The following is an 18,307-nucleotide window of genomic DNA, read 5'->3' on the forward strand; positions in this document are numbered from 1 at the left end:
CACTTCAGTCACCAGGTGACACACGTCCAGGTCTGATCAGCCAGTGGTGGGCCTTTTCCCAGCTGAGGGAGTCTTGTGGTATTTTACCGAAACACCCAATGAGGCTAGGGTACACACCTGACGATGTGTCACAGGGGAACTAATTGGTCACCATCTATACACCCCAACTCCATTGAAGGTATTCCACAAATTAAACTAATAGACCCATCTCATTCTTCTATTCTCTATTCCTCTACCCTCTATTCCCACCTAAGGGTGGAATCAGGGGGAGGGAGAGTGTACAGCTCGGTCGGGCGGGGGAGTAGATGGCCCCCTTCCCTAACTCTGCCTTCCTCACCCTCTCTCTCTCTCCTCTCTATAACTATTCCTCTCTTCTCTTCTACCCTCTGTTCCCATTTCAACACCGCAAAACACTCAGACACATCTCCAAGCAAGGTACGTGCTGTGCAGAATTGTTATGGGTTAAAACAACTAGTCCTACTAGTAGAATTAAATGTCTTTTATGTGCCATGTGTTGCTATCATACAAAAGTGCAGCTCTTTCAGGGAGCATCCCAAAACCTACATTGATAATGAGATTGAACTGAATCAAACTGAGAGATACTTTATTGATCCCGCCCAAACTAAATTATATATCTGTAGTACAGATTATGAAGGAAAATAAATAAATGAATAAATAACAAAATAACGTTTTAGATAAATCAATTGATGAATAAAAATCAGTTAAAAAATATTGGAAAGTTAAAGTGTAGCAAAAATCTCCAGAGATTGCAAAGAGTGTATTGGATTGGTGTGTTTGTAGCTTGGCAACAACTGAGGTAATTATGTCAATTCAATTCAATTCATTTTTATTTATATAGCGCCAAATGCAACAAATGTCATCTCAAGGCACTTAGATAGTAAGTCCAATTCAAGCCAATTGGAATTCAATTAATTAATAATAATCATAATTCATAAAATGTCACATTCAGTATAGGCAAGTAACACAGGTTAACTATCTTGCTAGGCAACATGGATGGAATTTCACATTCTTTTGGGCAGACACACTTCTTCTCAATATCATGTCCACTGTTACACTATCTATTGTTAACCAGCACTTCAATTTCTCCTTCTTTATTTTTACCACTTTTTCTGTCCCGATCATGCTTTGCTGTGATGTTTGTTTTGGTTTCTGAGCCAAAAGCCAGAGTTACAGTTGACGCGTCGCTCACGGCGCAGCCGGCCCGTGACGTCAAAATGGCGTTTCAGGCCTGGCACTTGCCTTGAAAAGACGGCGCAGCGCGTTGTCGTGCACCAGTCCATTTTTGTAACTTGGCTGCGCCGAGAACAACGAACCGGATGGACCAATGTGAGACCAGGCTCAGTGAGGAGGTGCGTTTGTACAGACAGCTGAACGAAACTGCAGTGAAACAGCACAGGGAGCACGTAAACTCCCAAAACTGGTGCACAGAGATGGGCAGAACTTTGGGGAAAGAGGGAGAGTTCTGTAAGAATGTGTGGAGAAGCTACGGGACAGATACGTGAAGGCAAAGAAGAGGGCAGAGACTCAAAGTGGTGATGCCGGGGGCTTCAGACCTTCACCTCTTTTAACTGAATTAAAAAATTTAGATGATCTGAATACTGCAGCAGTATCATTAATGACAGTGTTCCTGCTCTGGACAGCGGCATTGTTTTCTTCTTGACTTTCTTCGTTGTAGAGTAGTTAGCGGTAACCTTAACGTAGCAGCGCCACCTCTGTGATGGAGAAAATTGTAACTACTGGTGCATCGACTTGCGCCACTATATGTAGCTGGCACGAAATCGTGACGTCATCAACACCGCTCGCGCTAGCAGACGCGGCAACCATGCTAGAGCCTTTAGGTGGGGTCCAGCAGGTTCCAGGAAGTCCGTGGCTGAGTCTCGTTAGCTCCTGCTCCTCGTCTGCCCTCATCAAGGCTTCTTCTTAAGGACCTGCAGGACCAACCAGTCTTCGCCACATTGTCTCACTTCAAACTGTGGTAATTCGGCCGATTCCTGTGCTTCTTTTGTTAAAATCTCCTTTGTATTACTCACCCTGCCTCCTTGTGTCTCCAGCCGTCTTCCCTGTTGTTTTCCTTGCTCTGGCTTCTGAGACTTTAACTCAGTGTGGATGCCACAACTATCTACCAGCCACACCTACCTGCCGTACCTACCTGCCTGTTCATCCCACTGCAGACTCAGGACCTCTGCACAACAGCCAGTCATAACCCCCCTCTGCACAGACATCCACCTGGATTCTGTAAGAGCAAACCTGATCATCATCTGGATAAAGTTTCACACTCACAACTCTTGCTAATCATCTCGCTCTCCTCTCCTGTTTACCTGGTTCCTCCCTCTGGCTTCCCACACCACCTTAATTTAACGAACAATGTCTTAACTCTAGCCGACTAGACACTAGCCGTAACACTTTCTGCAGTCACTGTTTATCAATATGCCCTGACACCATTGTAGAGAGGCTTTAGACACAAGAATATGTTCCTGCAGCCATGATTTAGCAAAACACATCATTTATTCAGGATACTTCCAGTGTGCCCATCTCAGAACTCCAAGGTTTTATTTCCAAGCAATCTTACATTACAAATGGTTGAAACTGTCTCCTCTTTGTTTTAAGTGCCCCATATTCTGAAAATGGCTCTGAAAGCAGTGAAATAAGACACAGGTATTCAAAAAATGCACAAATGTTATATTTCTGGGTGCAGTGTAGATAAACTGACAGTAAGTTGTACAAACGGTGACAACTTCTGTCCAAAAGTAAAATAACATTTATTACCAAATTTATTGTCTTGACTTTCACTTGCTGTGATTTATTTTTGTGACTGTTATACTCCAAATTTTGAAGAACTACTTCAAAAGAATCAATTATATGGGTCTTTGCACCTTCACCCCTGTGTGTATCATCATCTTCTGATGGGAAAGAGGTTTGAGAGCCCCAGGGATCCCAGGAGCTTGGACAAACCGTGCTATGTTGCACCTGCTAGGGTCTCCCAAGGCAGGGTGAGGGGCCATGGAGCAGTTTTAATTATCGTTTGTATCACAAGATCAAGAAGATATGTTACCTTTTCTGGGTTAGGGATACCAAGGCAAGTTTATTTGTAGAGCACAATTCATACACAAGGCGATTCAAAGTGCTTTACAGCTACGTAAAATCACAAGAAGGCGAATAAAATCATTCCAAAAAAACATTAAAAAAAGATCATTGCTTACTTAAATTAAAAGTGAAGAGTGCAGATAAAATACTTTCAGTTGTCATATGCGCAGCTAAATAGAAATGTTTTCAGCCTGGATTTAAACATTGTCAGAGTTGAGGCCTGTCTCACATCTTCTGGAAGACTGATGTTAGGAGCATCAAACTGATGCCAACCCAGATAGCAGTGGACTCCGGGGCGGATCCGCCCTCAAGCCAGGCAGGTCCGCCGTCCAGATCAACCGCGCGTCCCTCCTCCACACAGTGTTATATCTCATCAGCGGACCCGTTGCGGACTCCAGGCGGATCCGCACACTCTTTTCAAACCTCGGCTTCAGCTGCATTCGGAGTTGGGCAGCGACACGCCCCGCCTCCAAACAATGTGCTGTGAAACAGCGGAAGCGCTGCACACTCTGCGGATCCGCACCATTCTTTGTTACATTCTTTGTTGTGAATGTTCAGAGTCCACATTCTTGACTAAGAATCCACCACCAGTTCTTTGGTTTCCCCCGACGTTGATCTGGAGGCGGTTCCACAGGCACCAGTCTACAAAGTCCAGTATCAGTCCTTTTATATTCTCTGTCATCGTCCTCTGTGATGAGACCGATAATTACAGAGTAATTGAGGCAGGCTTCACAGGCTGCCTCAGCGCTAGCAGCGGGACGAGTGTATGCAGCTATGGCGATAACATGCGATAATTCCCGCGGTAGTGTGGCTGCATGCTAACCGCTAGCAGTTCGAAGTCCTTACTACAGTGTTGTTCTTTAATAGTGATGTGCCTAGAGTTTCACCATCTATCATTCACAAGCACTGCCAGTCCCCCTCCTTTCCTGTTACCACTCTCAGCCGCTCTGTCCGCCTGTCTCAGCTGGAATATGTCTAGCGTGATAACCGTATCCAGAACAGCCGTGGTTAGCCAGGTCTCTGTAAACATTATGAGGCTACAGTGCCAGTTAGGGATGGGAATCGAAAACGGTTCCCAGTGTTTCAATTCCTTGGAATCGTTTGGCGATTTTGCAAACGATTCCCTTATCGATTCCAGTGCAGAGGCGCAGCTTGTCAACAGGCAAGGCAGGCAACTGCTTGGAGCCCCGAGCCACTAGGGGGCCCCCGAGAGCTGAGGTGCCAGGGTCTCCGCGGATCCTTAAAAAGTATTAAAAAGTCTTAAATAAAAAATACGTTTTTTAAGGTCTTAAAATGTCCGATTTTTGAAGAGTGGCATTAAATTTCATCTGGGCGGAATGAAAGAAAGATATGTCTGGAGAGACGTTCGAACTTTTGTGTGTGCACCAGTACTTCCGGTGATTTGAGCGCGTCTGGTTAGTAACCTGACTCAGGTCATCTGGCTGCGTTCACCAACTACACGCGGGGGCGTTCCCTTTCCTCAACAAAGGTTAACTTATAGCCGAGAAGAAAGATGATAATATAACGTAGCTAAAAAGACTAGCTTTCTTCAGTAGCCTAATGCTTACCGATTTAGCAAGCCTAGCAGCCTCGTTGCTAATGCTAGCCGCAGTAACGTTACCAACCATACCCGAAGTCAAGGAGTTGGCTGAGCAGGTTATGGAGGGGCTGGCAGAGTTAACTTCATAATGGGTGAGTGCAGGTTTCATTCACTTGTTTTCATTCTTTCACAGGATTGATTCACTTCGTTGGTTTATCCGATTGCTGGCCGCCGAGCCATTATGTGTCTGGGTTTGTGTAGGTTACTGATCATGGTTGTTAGCAGCCGATAGTCAGGTTGTGTGATGTGTGGGTGAGTGTGTATTTTTTCTATGGGTACGTGCCATTGACTGTATGAGCGGTCTGTGCTTGTTTTTTAATTTAATTAATTTTTATTCTTAGAGGTCTTAAAAAGGTCTTAAAAGTCATTAAATATGTTGATAAAAAATGTGCAGATACCCTGGGTGCATTCAATCAGAAATTTTCTAGTTACTTTATAAACTGTCTCAAACAGTGGCGAACGTTCGTGGTGAACATGTTTTCTTTGAACAGTTCAATTTAAATGATTTAGTCAAAGGTTGTCTAGTTAACATGCCATTCTATAATTCCATAATTGCATTGTTGACTTCGTCAAACTCACATAGAGTTCCACTGTGGGCTATGTTCGCGGAGAACTAGCCCCTCAGAGTGTTTGCGATTGTTGGCAACGTTCAACGGAAATTCAAGGCTAGTGGAAAATAAAAACCATACTTATGAAATCGATATCATGAACAGCTTTACTTGTCACAAAGAATCTTTAAATGAACACAATTATTTTTGGATGGCCAGCTACACCCGGTAGATAAATAGCAACAGGCGAATATCAAGTGCCAACGTAGACAACGTAGTCTTTTTTAGTTATTTATTTATTCTTTACATGTATATTTTAAAAATAACAATGTTTCTCATGTTTGGAACATGTTTGGAATAAAAAGAGGTTTTATTTCATACACTTTTCGTTGGTGTCAGATGTTTTGGTGACGAACACTGGTCGGTAGGGCCCCCTTGGATTTTTTTGCTTGGGGCCCCCACAGACTCTAGAATCGCCACTGTTCCAGTGGGCGCGAATGACGTCACCACGCAACGTTGCGTGGCGAGTCCAGTGCAGCCAGCAGCCAACAGTAAACATGGCCCCCAAGCGGTACAAACGCTCGAAAGTTTGGTTACACATCTCTAAAAAAGACGACAACAGGGCAACTTGCAAAGTGAATATTTCAGGGAGGAAATACTACCAACATGCAATAACTATGAATGAATGTCGCGTTTTCGATCTGCTCCGGACTAACGTTGGTGAATCTGAACCCAGCAGCTGTTAGCAACGTTAGCAACATTACCATGTCCTCGGCTAACACTGCAGGTAACTAACTAACTAACAAACACTGCCTATCATGTTAGGACCATTTGCCTCATTGTAAAGCCTGCTGTTAGTAACGGTTAAGGTTAAATGAATGCCTTCTCAGGCATTACATTTAGATGAAATCATGAGAGACAGAGCCTGACTGGCTCAGAGCCAGAGGCTGGTGGTACTACCCCCAGTTCACGTCTACCTCCAGCTTCTCCTTTCACCAGAGCAGGGAAGAGTTCAATTACCCAGGCCATGATAGACCAATGTGGACCTCACCGTTGTTGGGTTTGTAAGGTCATGACTCGTGTTACTTCTAAACTAAAAAAAGTTGATGCTAATCGACCGGTTTGTTGTCCTTTTTCTCCAAATGAGAATCGATAAGGGAACCGACAAAGAACCGTATCGTTAAGCAGAATCAAAAATGGAATTGGAATCGTAAAAATCTTATCAATTCCCATCCCTAGTGCCAGTATTGCCTCACATGCCGGGTCAGCGATGTTAGCTCTTCCATTTTGTTGGGGAGCGATCTAACATTCCCCATAATACCAGAAGGAAGAACAGGTCTGTAGCGTTTCTTATTTGCCTGGCGCTGTACTCCACCACGGCACCCGCGTCGTCTCCTCCTCAGTTTACGGGGGACATCAAGTCACTCTGGCAGCAGCCCAGTCGTGTAGCGGAGCTCCAACAGCTGATCCATACTGTAAATGATAGAGCGATGACTCCGCACGGGATCCCCAGACACAGTTGAAAAGGGAAAAAAGCGCAGCAAAAGGGCCACAGCAAGCACAGTGTACTTAGTGACCATAGTTTGGTGGAAAGGAAACAGCCTCAAAATAACTTAAAAGAGAACCTTAAAAGGTCAAAAAGAGGAAAAAATGCTTCACAGTAGCGAGAGCTGCGCACTCAGGAGGCGCTCCAATGCCAGTATTCTGGAAACAGACTCCTGGACAGGGGCTGGACTTTCTTCTGCTCTGGAATCACCCTGAGAGGCAGCAGGCAGGGAATGGCTAACTCTAACACCCCCCATCTTGGCTCTCAAACTTTGTGATTTTACTTTTTGGACAAGAGGGTGTCTTCCTTGCAACTTTGGGTTGGGAAAAGGACCGTGACTGTCCGGGTCTGCCTCAGAGTCCACTTGCACACCGCACCAGATCCTATCCAGACCCCCGCACAAAACAGCATCTCCGTAATGGAAAGTTGAAAAGACTTGGAGATACACGATCGATCTTGCGATCTGATTAGTTCTCGGAACGTAGAGGCTTTTGCTCCAGTCTGCTGAGGTCATTCATTTCAACAACTACAATATAATAAACTTTTTCACCAACGTTTTTATGATCCCGGTTAATTCAAAATTATAACACACAACATATTTTTGTTTTGATATATTTGAACAATTAGTATGGCCCTAATGACCGTTTTCTATTTTCCACTAGAAGGACCAAGACTACATTAAACTGTACAGTGATGTGGAAGGAATACATGATGTGCCTAAAATGGACTTCATCAAGGTTATAGGATTAAGCAGTTGACATAGTCAAACTATGGCTCTGAATCCTGCGAACAGCTGTGAGAAGTGATGAGATGATGATAATAGAGATTAACAGAGGAGCAGGTGTATATATATGTATATATATATGACTTTTGGGTAAATACTGTGTGTGTGTGTGTGTGTCAGTCCACAGAGTATTTTCCCAAAAGTCTTGGGGATCATCCAGATGTTTTTTGGCCAAACTGAGGTGAGTCTTTATGTACCTTTTGCTCAGCACTGGTTTTCGTCTTGGAACTCGGCCATGCAGGTCATTTTTGCCTAGTCTCTTTCTTATAGTGCAGTCATGAACACTGACCTTAACCGAGGCAAGTGAGGCCTGCAGCTCTTTGGATGTTGTTCTTTGGTCTTTTGTGACCTCTTGGATGAGTCGTCGCTGTGCTCTTGGGGTAATTTTGTCGGCAGGCCATTCCTGGGAAGGTTCACCACTCTTCCGTTTGTGGATAATGGCTCTCACTCTGGTTTGCTGGAGTCCCACAGCTTTAGAAAATGCTTTATAACCTTTTCCAGACCGATCTCAATTACTTTCTTTCTCATTTGTTTGTGAATTTCCTTGGATCGCGGCACGATGTCTGGCTTTTGAGGATCTTTTGGTCTACTCCGTTTTGTCAGGCAGGTCCTATTTAAGTGATTTCTTGATTGAAAACAGCTGTGGCAGTAATCAGGCCTGGGTGTGGCTCGAGAAATTGAACTCACCTTTCCAAAGATGTGATACAACACAGTTCATTTATGTTATAACGGGGAGGGTAATCACTTTTTCACACAGGGCCATGTAAGTTTGGATTTTTTTCCCCCTTAATAAACAACTTCATTTAGAAACTGCATTTTGTGTTTACTTGTGTTATCTTTGTCTGATATTTAAATTAGTTTGATGATCTGAAGTTTTTAAGTGTGAAACATTTAAAAAAAAAAAACGAAATCAGGAAGGGGGCAAACACTTTCTCTCACCACTGTAGATATATCTATATATATCTATATATAGATATAGATATATCTATATATATATATATATGTGATATATATGGTGAGAGAAAGTGTTTTACATATATATATATATATATACCGGTACACACACACACACACATATATATGTTTCTCCATAAAATTCTGTGACAATCTGTCAGCTGCTGTAGCTTTGAATAGTCTTTTGACAACAACATGGCAGTATAGTAATCCCTCTTTGAGGTAGTACTATATTCCTCTTGCCCTATAATCCTGCTCATACACAAACAAATGCCTAGTTCACTGTAAGAATTCACCTTTCACTCTCATCAGCTGCCTTCTCAGCTTCTTCTAGTTTCTGTAGAGCTGTTGCCAGTCTCTCCTGAGCTCGGTCCAACTCCTCTTCAACGAGCTGGATGCGTCTGAGCAGGGAAGCCACTTCTGCCTCAGCCTAAGCACAGAGAAACATTGTGGAGAGCATTCACACATTTTATATCAGATCTGATGTACCAACTAGGGGATATAGCTTTTTCTTTTTCATCAAAAAAATGATTTTCAAAACATCTAAGTTGTACTACGAAAAACAAATGCTGGGAAAATTACATCATAATATAGAAGACCTAATAATGAAATATGAAATACAAACTCATTTCACTGACAAAGAGCAAGTAGTCTGTTTTAAAGTATGTCCTGATCAGAGTCATACATTTTTATTTCATGTACCTGACGTAACTGCAAACTGAAGTATGCAAAGTAATTCAATATTCAATCTTTATTGATTGTGCAAAATATGGTGACTTGTTCTTCTCAGAGAGCAGTGGTATTGTTGAAATCTACTCTTATTAAAAAGATATTGTCATGTTATCTGTCATGGAGTTTGACAATAGCAGACCCAAATTTGGGACTACGAAGGAAGCGGAAACAGGTAGATGGTCGCAAAAGCTTTAATGAACAAAATTAATGCATGAAAAAAGCATAGAAATTATGGAGTCATTTCAAGGTTGAACAAAAATATTTGAAATTGAAAAATATGTTTTCAAACTGAAAGTCTGATTTTGAATTTGAAATTTGTAAAACAATTTTTTTTATTTAAAATAAACAGAAGTGTAGCAAAAGTTTATTTCACTTTTAATTAAAAGGGATAGAGAATCAAAATCATCTTTTTCACATTTTTGGTGTTAGTTCTGAGTCTCCCCGCTGTGGGGAGTACACACGAAGTGCCAGCAAGTGTCAGAACCTCTGTTTCAAGTACTCCCCCTTTTTGAGTATCCCCCAGAAAAAGTGCCAATCCGTTTTTGTGAAAAAGTGATGTCACTTTTTCAGCAATCGCCCCCCCCACCCAAATCCACAGCCACCCCCTTTCAGACACGCCCCTTCGGCGAGAAACAGGAACTGGTGTGCCTTCCAAGGCTGTGAAAGCGGACTACGATCCCGGAAAGCAATGTTCGCGATCAATGGCTTTTATTTATATTTAACAGCATCCCCAGTACATACAACATCCGACTTTTCCTTTGCTCTGCGCATTTCACGGAGTACAGTTTCACAAACCTTGCACCGTGACGATTCCGAGCAGGCTTCAGTCGGAATTTTGCTCAGTACAGGGTCAGTTCTGACAGGGACAGACAGACTGCAGCGAGCTGTGATCGGCTGCAGCCTCCCATCTATCCATGACCTGCACGTCTCCAGGACTGTGGGGCGAGCAGGTCGGATCACAGCTGACCCTTCTCTATTTGCACCACTCCCCTCGGGCAGGAGGCTTCGGTCCATTCGGACCAGAACCTCCCGTCACAAAAATAGTTTTTTCCCCCTTGCAGTTGGACTTATGAACACTTCATAATCAGCTCATAACCTGCCCCAGTCACTTTACCATCATTAAAATTGCACTAATGAAGCTGCACTGTTGTTGCTCTGTATATTGGATACTGTGTATTGTTGTACACACCTTGTACATTTTACATTCATCTCGCTGTTTTCAGTGAGAGCAAGGGCAGCCAATCAAGCAACGGCAACCGAATAGCGCCAACACCTACCTGCATTTCATAATGAGGTTGCCAGATAAGCTCTGAAACGACGCCAATAAGGGCAAACGACGCATTCTAAACCCAGCATAGTAACAGCTGTTTCAGAGAGCCTTTTAGGGAGGTTCTGAGCCATTACAGACCCAACCAATTTTTTTTGGGCTACATATCACATCACAGAACAAGGATTAATGCCCCATTCAACCATTCTCTATCACCTTTAAAGTTTTTTTCATTTTCTCCAATGTATTTATCAGATTTTACATTTTTAGATTCTGATATTTTGTTTTCAGTTCAGATCCTTTTTTTTAACACTGTCACTTTGGGTTTTTTTCAGTTTCAAACTTTTGTCACTTTTCTGGCGTGAGGGGCGGGGCTTCAAAGGACAGAGGTGTGGAATCATGAGTGACAGCTAGCTGAAGGGATCACGTTGCCTTCAGGAATCGTGGGAACTCCACTTGCCCAGACGATTCGACAATCGCCTCGTTTGTCTCCAATTTCGATCAACGGAACACGTCATCACATTTCATTGTATGCTGACGATCTATTACTGTATGTTGATGATGCGACGCAATCTATTCCTCGAATACTTGTTATTTTTGACAGATTTGGCGAGTTATCTGGTTTTCCAATAAATTGGCAGAAATCCGCCCTGTTGCCCCTGAACAACGCGATGGCCTGTGCACCCGCACCCGTCCCTCCGAGTATTCCAGTGGTCAAACATTTTACGTACCTGGGTGTTGAGATCTTTTCATCAACCAGCACTACAGCGAAGCATAATTTTGAAAATACCCTCAATACAATCACTACAGACCTAAACAGATGGGCCTCACTTCCCAATTCTTTGCGTAGCCGAGTCTCCATTATTAAAATGAATATTCTCCCCAGAGTTAACTTTATAAGCTCGATGCTTCCTCTCACGCCCCCAGCCCAGTACTGGCGCAAGATACAGACTGCAGTGACTAAATTTGTCTGGCAAGGCAAACGCCCTCGTATAAGGCTCACCACGATGCAACGAGATGGACTGACAGGTGGGCTATCTTTGCCGAACTTTAAGTTTTATTATTGAGCCTTTGCTCTTAGACCTTTAGTAACCTGGTTTGAGCCTAGTGCTGCAGTGTCTTGGCGGGCTGTAGAAGAGAAATTTGTACATCCGTACTCTCTTCAAGACTTCCTGTATTCTAACGTGCCTTTAGCACAACGCAGAGAAACGTATGGCCCAGTAGTCTGTCAGATGATTGCTGTCTGGAGGGCTATAGAGAAGATGAGTGGGTTCCCCGCTGAGTGGCATCCTCGTTCACCTATATTTGATAACTCCAAACTGTTGATAGATGGTCGCCCCATACAATATCACCATTGGCGGGAGAGGGGAATTCGTACGTTGGGAGTTGTTTTTGGAGACATGGGTTTGCACTCCTTTCAGGATTTGTGCACACAATTTGATATTCCACGTTCTTCCTTTTTTTTCTATCTGCAATTGAGATCTGTTTTGGGAGCTTGCAGAGTTCCGTCTCCTCTCACACCACATCCATTAGACAAGATTCTACGTAGCGCCAGAAGCACAAGAGGTCTAGTCTCCAAACTATATTGGTATATTTCCGAGCATGCTTACAGACCCCTGGCAGTGGAAATTTCATGGAGAGCCGATATCCCAAATCTTAATACAGATTATGATTGGCTGAAAGTCTGGTCTAACATTTTGCTGGCCTCCAGAAACCCGGATCACCAGCAGATACACTTTAATTTTGTTCACAGAACATATATGACACCAAAGAAGCTTTGCTCCATGAAACTAATTTCGGATCCCCACTGTAAACTGTGCTCTTTGAATGCTGTTGGCACCTTCTTTCACATGATCTGGGACTGCCCCCCAGTGTCAGTGTTCTGGGGGATGGTTGCCTCCAGTCTCTCTAAGTTATTTGGGATTGTGGTACCACCGTCACCTATCACATTCATTCTCAATGATCTGGTCTACCCTGGGGTTGTTGCTGTCTAATAGCCGTGCCCTGCTGGCTGGGTTCACGGCGGTCAAAAAGCTGGTCTTCACTTGTCTTTCACTTCGGGCATGGCTTCTTATGTATATGGACATTGTATACTTGGAACTATCTACAGCCCGTGTACATGGAGCACAGGAGACTACTATTGAAATGTGGAATTCTCTTTCTATGAAACTTAAGAATATGTTAGACTGAAGGTCACTGAAGCTGTATTGTGTTTTTCAACCATGTCCCTGAGGTAGGTGGGTGGGTGGGAGGTAGTGAGGGTTTATTTATATTATTTATATGATTTCAGATTAAGTTTAAATTGTTGATTGTTTTACTTTCCAATATAATTTCAATTAAAGTGGCCTGTAAAGTGCTTTTGATGCCCATTACATCACAATATAGGTACATTTATTTGTTCCATATTTGTGGCTGACTCCAGCAAATTTGTGGGGTAAGATTTTATTGAATCAATGTTGTTTTGAATTCAAATGACAGATGCATGGACCACACAGCTACAATGTGTTGGCCTCTATTTATTAATCTCTATAGTTATTTCATTTTTATCCATTCAAAACTCTGGTGAGGTGATGACTTGAAAACGACTGAACAGGAGATTCAAATGGTAGTTAGCACCATCGCCTCACAGGAAAAAGGTTCCTGGTTCAAATCCCAGGTGGGGCCTTTCTTTGTGGACTTTGCATAATCTCTTTGTGTATGTGTTGGCTCTCTCCAGGCTTCCTCCCACCGTCCAAAACATGCATGTTAGGTTCATTGGTGACTCTAAATTGACCCTAGGCGTGAGTGTGAGTGTGGATGGTTGTTGGTTTGATTTGTGTCTATGTGGCCCTGTGATAGACTGGGGACCTGTCCTGGGTGTACCCTTCCCAGGCTCCAGCCCCCCTGCAACCCTAGGTTGGATAAAGCGGGTATAGTGTGATGTACTGTATTTTGGGAAAAAAATTCCTGAAGGCTTGGACTCAAGTGCTATACGTAAAGATTAGGGCCGTCCAGGCTGTTGTTGTTTCAAATACAAGTACAAAAAACAGGTGCTCCATACAGTGAAGACACTAAAATACATTTATATTGTACTTAAGTCTGTTAAACAAACAAATGAGAAATTACTTAACTTTTTTTTCTGCCATTTCTGCCTTCAGAAAACCTTTTGGGAACAGTATTTTTAACACAAACCTTTAAAATCATAATGAAGTGTAATTCCCTGTAAGGAGCGAGACTAAATCAATCCGAACACTGTGTGCTTATTTCAATATTGGCAGATGCTGCGTGGTGACCTGAGAGGAATGAGTCATGTACCTAAAATGGACTTCAACCATTGTTAAGCTTGCAGTCAAGGTTAAGCAGGGGACATCATAATCAAAATAGGACTCTCCGACCAACAGCTGCGAGGGATCCATGCAGGGCATGATGAGAATGGAATGTAACACAGGAGCAGGGAATCAAATAGACTTGCACTTCATGCATCATAACTTTTATGAGTGTTTCAGCTTGAAGTTATCTCTTTATGGCAGTCGTATAAGTGTAGATATGAATTACACTGGATGCTACAAAACTAAACTCATGATGTCCTCAAATGCAAAGCTACTGGATTATCTATCCCCGATTTTCAGGGCTTTGTGATTCAGTCCATATCTTAACATAAATGTACTATATTTGAATCTTGAATTGTACAAAATAGTTTTCTCTATTTTACATCTCACTTCCAGCAACTTGTAGGAAAACGAAAACTGATGTTTAGAGTTTTATTCAGAATCAAGTTATCCCTATCTTTTTAAGACTAAATATATATTTTTACCTCTATGATCATGTCTGAGGTGGATTATAGTAATGCTATATATATATGTACCAAAGAGCACTAAGGTTTATTGCTAATTTAAACCTCATACTCACCACTCCATTTTGTATGCTCATGTTGAATGATCTGTTTTGTAAGTACTGGAATTTTAGTGCTACAGTGCTACTCTTCACACATCTCATTCATATTTACAGGTATACAATGTCAAGAAAAAGTATGGGAAGACATTTTATTTGCCCAGGATTTATTTCTGCAATCTTTCCCCAGGACCTATACTGAAGTTGGAAAAAAGATTATTGATCTGATTTGATTTTGCTGTGCAGTCTCTGCTCGTAGGTATATATAATTTCTTATGTCTATGTGTGGTTTTGTTCTGTTAAATGTGCTGCTGCTTTATACTTAGTATAACGGTATAAAAATTAATAAAAAAGCCTTAAATGTAAGATGACTGAAATGTTAAATAAAAAAACACGAGCTCCTCATCTAATTGTTTTTTCTCCTAAAGAGCAAACTCCTGTCACATCTTGCTTAATTACGCATTTATTGTGGCACTCTCTTAAACAGCTGGGTGGTAAAAATATATAGTAGGTAAATGAAAATGACAAATTGTGCATTAATAACAACACTGCTCCATAACAGGAATTTTATTACTTACATCAGCAGCTTTTTTGTCAGCAACCTCAAGCTTTTCCTGGGCATCCTTTAGGGCTTCAGAGTATTTATCAAGCTCGTCCTCAGTCCCCTTCAGCTTCTTTTGCATTTGCAGAAGCTCATCTTCAAGCTGAGTGTGTGAAAGATCAAACAAGTTTTGCAATCATGTATACATCTGAAAGTTTGTTGTCATGATTTATATATTGTAATAACTTTCATTGATTTCAGTTTAAAGTATTTTATTTGGCATTTTTCAGGCTCATCTTAAAGGTATAAGGTAAAAATAAACCATCATAATCTTTTACAAAGTAAATGTGTTGGTTTCTCTGATGCCTTTTGCACTCGTCAGGACAGTTGTATCGACAGGGATGCTTAGAATTAGAATATAATCAGAGTAATTGTCTAAACAATGCATCTTGATTCAGACGACTTGTAAAAGCAAGGAGTAAATGTGATGTACAAAAAAGTATCATCACAATTGCACGTAACCTACCTGTTTACTTCTCTCTTCAGCTGCTTTCTTGTCTGCCTCAGCTTGTTCAGCCTGGTCTAGTGCATTCTCCTTGTCCAATTTCAGCATTAGCATCTTTTTTTTAATAGCCTCCATTTTAGCTGTTGGCGGACTCTTGCAAAAAGAGAAGAGAAAGATAGAAGGGGACTGGACAGATGACCTGACAGCCTGATAAACTGTTGGAGAAACAAACTGACAACGATTAAAAACAGTCCATTTATATGGCAGACAAAGAGACACTCCCACTGCTAAGCCCCTCAGCTTAACTACATAGCTAGGCCCTTGCCCACTCCCCACAGTCTGAATGCAAAGTCTATATATCTGTCTGTCTGTCTGTTTGTCTATTTAAATGTACACCTGCGTATTTACTGTAGAGTCGTTAAGTGCCATCTCACTTGGTCTTTAAACTGACATGCAACCCCCAAAAAAGCAATGACCGTTGAAATTTGATTTCTTCAGGCAGTCATATTCATAGGTTTCATTGCACCAAACTAAAGTTACGTTAACATCTTCTTGTCAAATGGAGATTTGCAGTTTATCACTAAATATCACTTTCATCCAATTTACAAATTCTTATTTTTTTTCAAGGTTTTAGACTCAGCTGACCAGGAACAACTGATAACTTTGCCATACTTTGTATAAATACCATCTGGAAGAACTTTTATAATCATCTCCACAGCCAAAACTTGAAACTCTCTTATCGGGGACATGTTTTCAATAAATCAGACAGGGGAAACACCTCATTATGATCTGTAAGCATGCTCTTAACTGCAGACTCATTTGCATATTTAGAATTCTGAAAGTATTTGCTGTAGAAATGCTAATTACATTGTGATTCCGTAGTTTTTTATTTTTTATTGAGTGATTCCACAATTTTGATGATGACACCAAATGCTTAGCTAATGTACTGCATAGAATGCTCAAGTTCAGATTTAGATTTAGATTCTTTTATTGTCATTCAACATAACTGTCAGTGTGGTGGTGTGAAGGACACGGATGCGGATATTCAAAAAAGCAAAGTAGATTTATTTTCAAAACACAAGGTTCAAACAAAAGCACGGCTGAGCCGGATAACAAACTTAAACTGTGGAATCAAAAGAAAAATTAACAAGACTAGGAGCAAAACAAAACACTTGGCATAGCATGGATAAAGCACTTAACTGGGTCGTGGCATGGCATGGAGGATGGTGACGGGAAAAAACAATGACAAGACTGAAAAGCAAAACCTGGACATAAACTGAACATCAAAACGTAACCTAAAACATAAAACTCAAGACATGAGTCCCATGGCGTGACAGAGCCCCCCACTCAAGGGGCAGATCCCAGACGCCCCTAAAAAGTCTGAGGGTGGGAGGGAGGGGCTCGAAGCCGGTCAGTCGGGGGACCAGAACTCCGGTGGCGTGGCTGCAGTGGCCGATCAGGCATGCGATAATAGTACCGGCTTCGGGCGGCAGGAGACGGTGGTGTGGCGGACGCCCAGACCTCTGACGGCATGGCAGGAAGAGACGGTGGTCTGGCGGACGCCCAGACGTGAGTCCATGGGCCGGGGCCCCATGGACTCTGTGGCTTGGTCTGGCCCTGTGGCCTCTTGGTCAGGCCCTGTGGTCTGCTCTGTGGCAGGGGTCTGCTCTGAGGCTGTGGGCTGCTCTGTGGCATTGGTCTGCTCTGAGGCTGTGGGCTGCTCTGAGGCTGTGGGCTGCTCTGAGGCTGTGGTCTGCTCTGAGGCTGTGGTCTGCTCTGTGGCAGGGGTCTGCTCTGAGGCTGTGGTCTGCTCTGTGGCTGTGGCCTGCTCTGTGGCTGTGGCCTGCTCTGAGGCTGTGGCCTGCTCTGAGGCTGTGGTCTGCTCTGAGGCTGTGGGCTGCTCTGAGGCTGTGGTCTGCTCTGAGGCTTTGGGCTGCTCTGAGGCTGTGGTCTGCTCTGTGGCTGTGGTCTGCTCTGAGGCTGTGGTCTGCTCTGAGGCTGTGGGCTGCTCTGAGGCTGTGGTCTGCTCTGTGGCTGTGGCCTGCTCTGTGGCTGTGGCCTGCTCTGAGGCTGTGGCCTGCTCTGTGGCTGTGGTCTGCTCTGTGGCAGGGGTCTGCTCTGTGGCTGTGGTCTGCTCTGAGGCTGTGGCCTGCTCTGAGGCTGTGGCCTGCTCTGTGGCTGTGGTCTGCTCTGTGGCAGGGGCCTGCTCTGTGGCTGTGGTCTGCTCTGTGGCAGGGGCCTGCTCTGTGGCTGTGGTCTGCTCTGTGGCTGTGGCCTGCTCTGTGGCAGGGGCCTGCTCTGTGGCAGGGGTCTGCTCTGTGGCTGTGGCCTGCTCTGTGGCAGGGGCCTGCTCTGTGGCAGGGGTCTGCTCTGTGGCTGTGGCCTGCTCTGTGGCAGGGGCCTGCTCTGTGGCAGGGGCCTGCTCTATGGCAGGGGTCTGCTCTGTGGCTGTGGCCTGCTCTGTGGCTGTGGCCTGCTCTGTGGCTGTGGCCTGCTCTGTGGCAGGGGCCTGCTCTGAGGCTGTGGTCTGCTCTGAGGCTGTGGTCTGCTCTGAGGCTGTGGCCTGCTCTGAGGCTGTGGTCTGCTCTGAGGCCGTGGTCTGCTCTGTGGTTGTGGTCTGCTCTGTGGAAGGGGCCTGCTCTGTGGCTGTGGTCTGCTCTGAGGCTGTGGTCTGCTCTGTGGCAGGGGCCTGCTCTGTGGCAGGGGTCTGCTCTGAGGCTGTGGTCTGCTCTGTGGCAGGGGTCTGCTCTGAGGCAGTGGTCTGCTCTGAGGCTGTGGCATGCTCTGAGGCTGTGGCCTGCTCTGAGGCTGTGGTCTGCTCTGTGGCAGGGGCCTGCTCTGTGGCAGGGGCCTGC

The 18,307-nt window shown here is 43.8% G+C and overlaps 1 protein-coding gene across 1 annotated transcript in view; it reads right to left on the reverse strand.

Annotated features, from left to right (window-relative positions):
• Positions 1–15,687, reverse strand: part of LOC142367790 (tropomyosin alpha-1 chain-like) — a 40,204-nt gene extending 24,517 nt beyond the window's left edge. Inside the window, exons 1-3 of the mRNA XM_075449808.1 lie at positions 15,474–15,687; positions 14,985–15,110; positions 8,834–8,967 (exon numbers count right to left, since the gene is read on the reverse strand). Coding sequence (XP_075305923.1) covers positions 8,834–8,967; positions 14,985–15,110; positions 15,474–15,587 — 374 coding nt within the window. The 5' untranslated portion in view covers positions 15,588–15,687. The remainder of the gene's footprint in view (positions 1–8,833; positions 8,968–14,984; positions 15,111–15,473) is intronic.
• Between the last annotated feature and the right edge of the window lie 2,620 nt (positions 15,688–18,307).

The sequence above is a fragment of the Odontesthes bonariensis genome, chromosome 18, assembly GCF_027942865.1.
Source record: "Odontesthes bonariensis isolate fOdoBon6 chromosome 18, fOdoBon6.hap1, whole genome shotgun sequence".
Lineage (NCBI taxonomy): Eukaryota > Metazoa > Chordata > Actinopteri > Atheriniformes > Atherinopsidae > Odontesthes > Odontesthes bonariensis.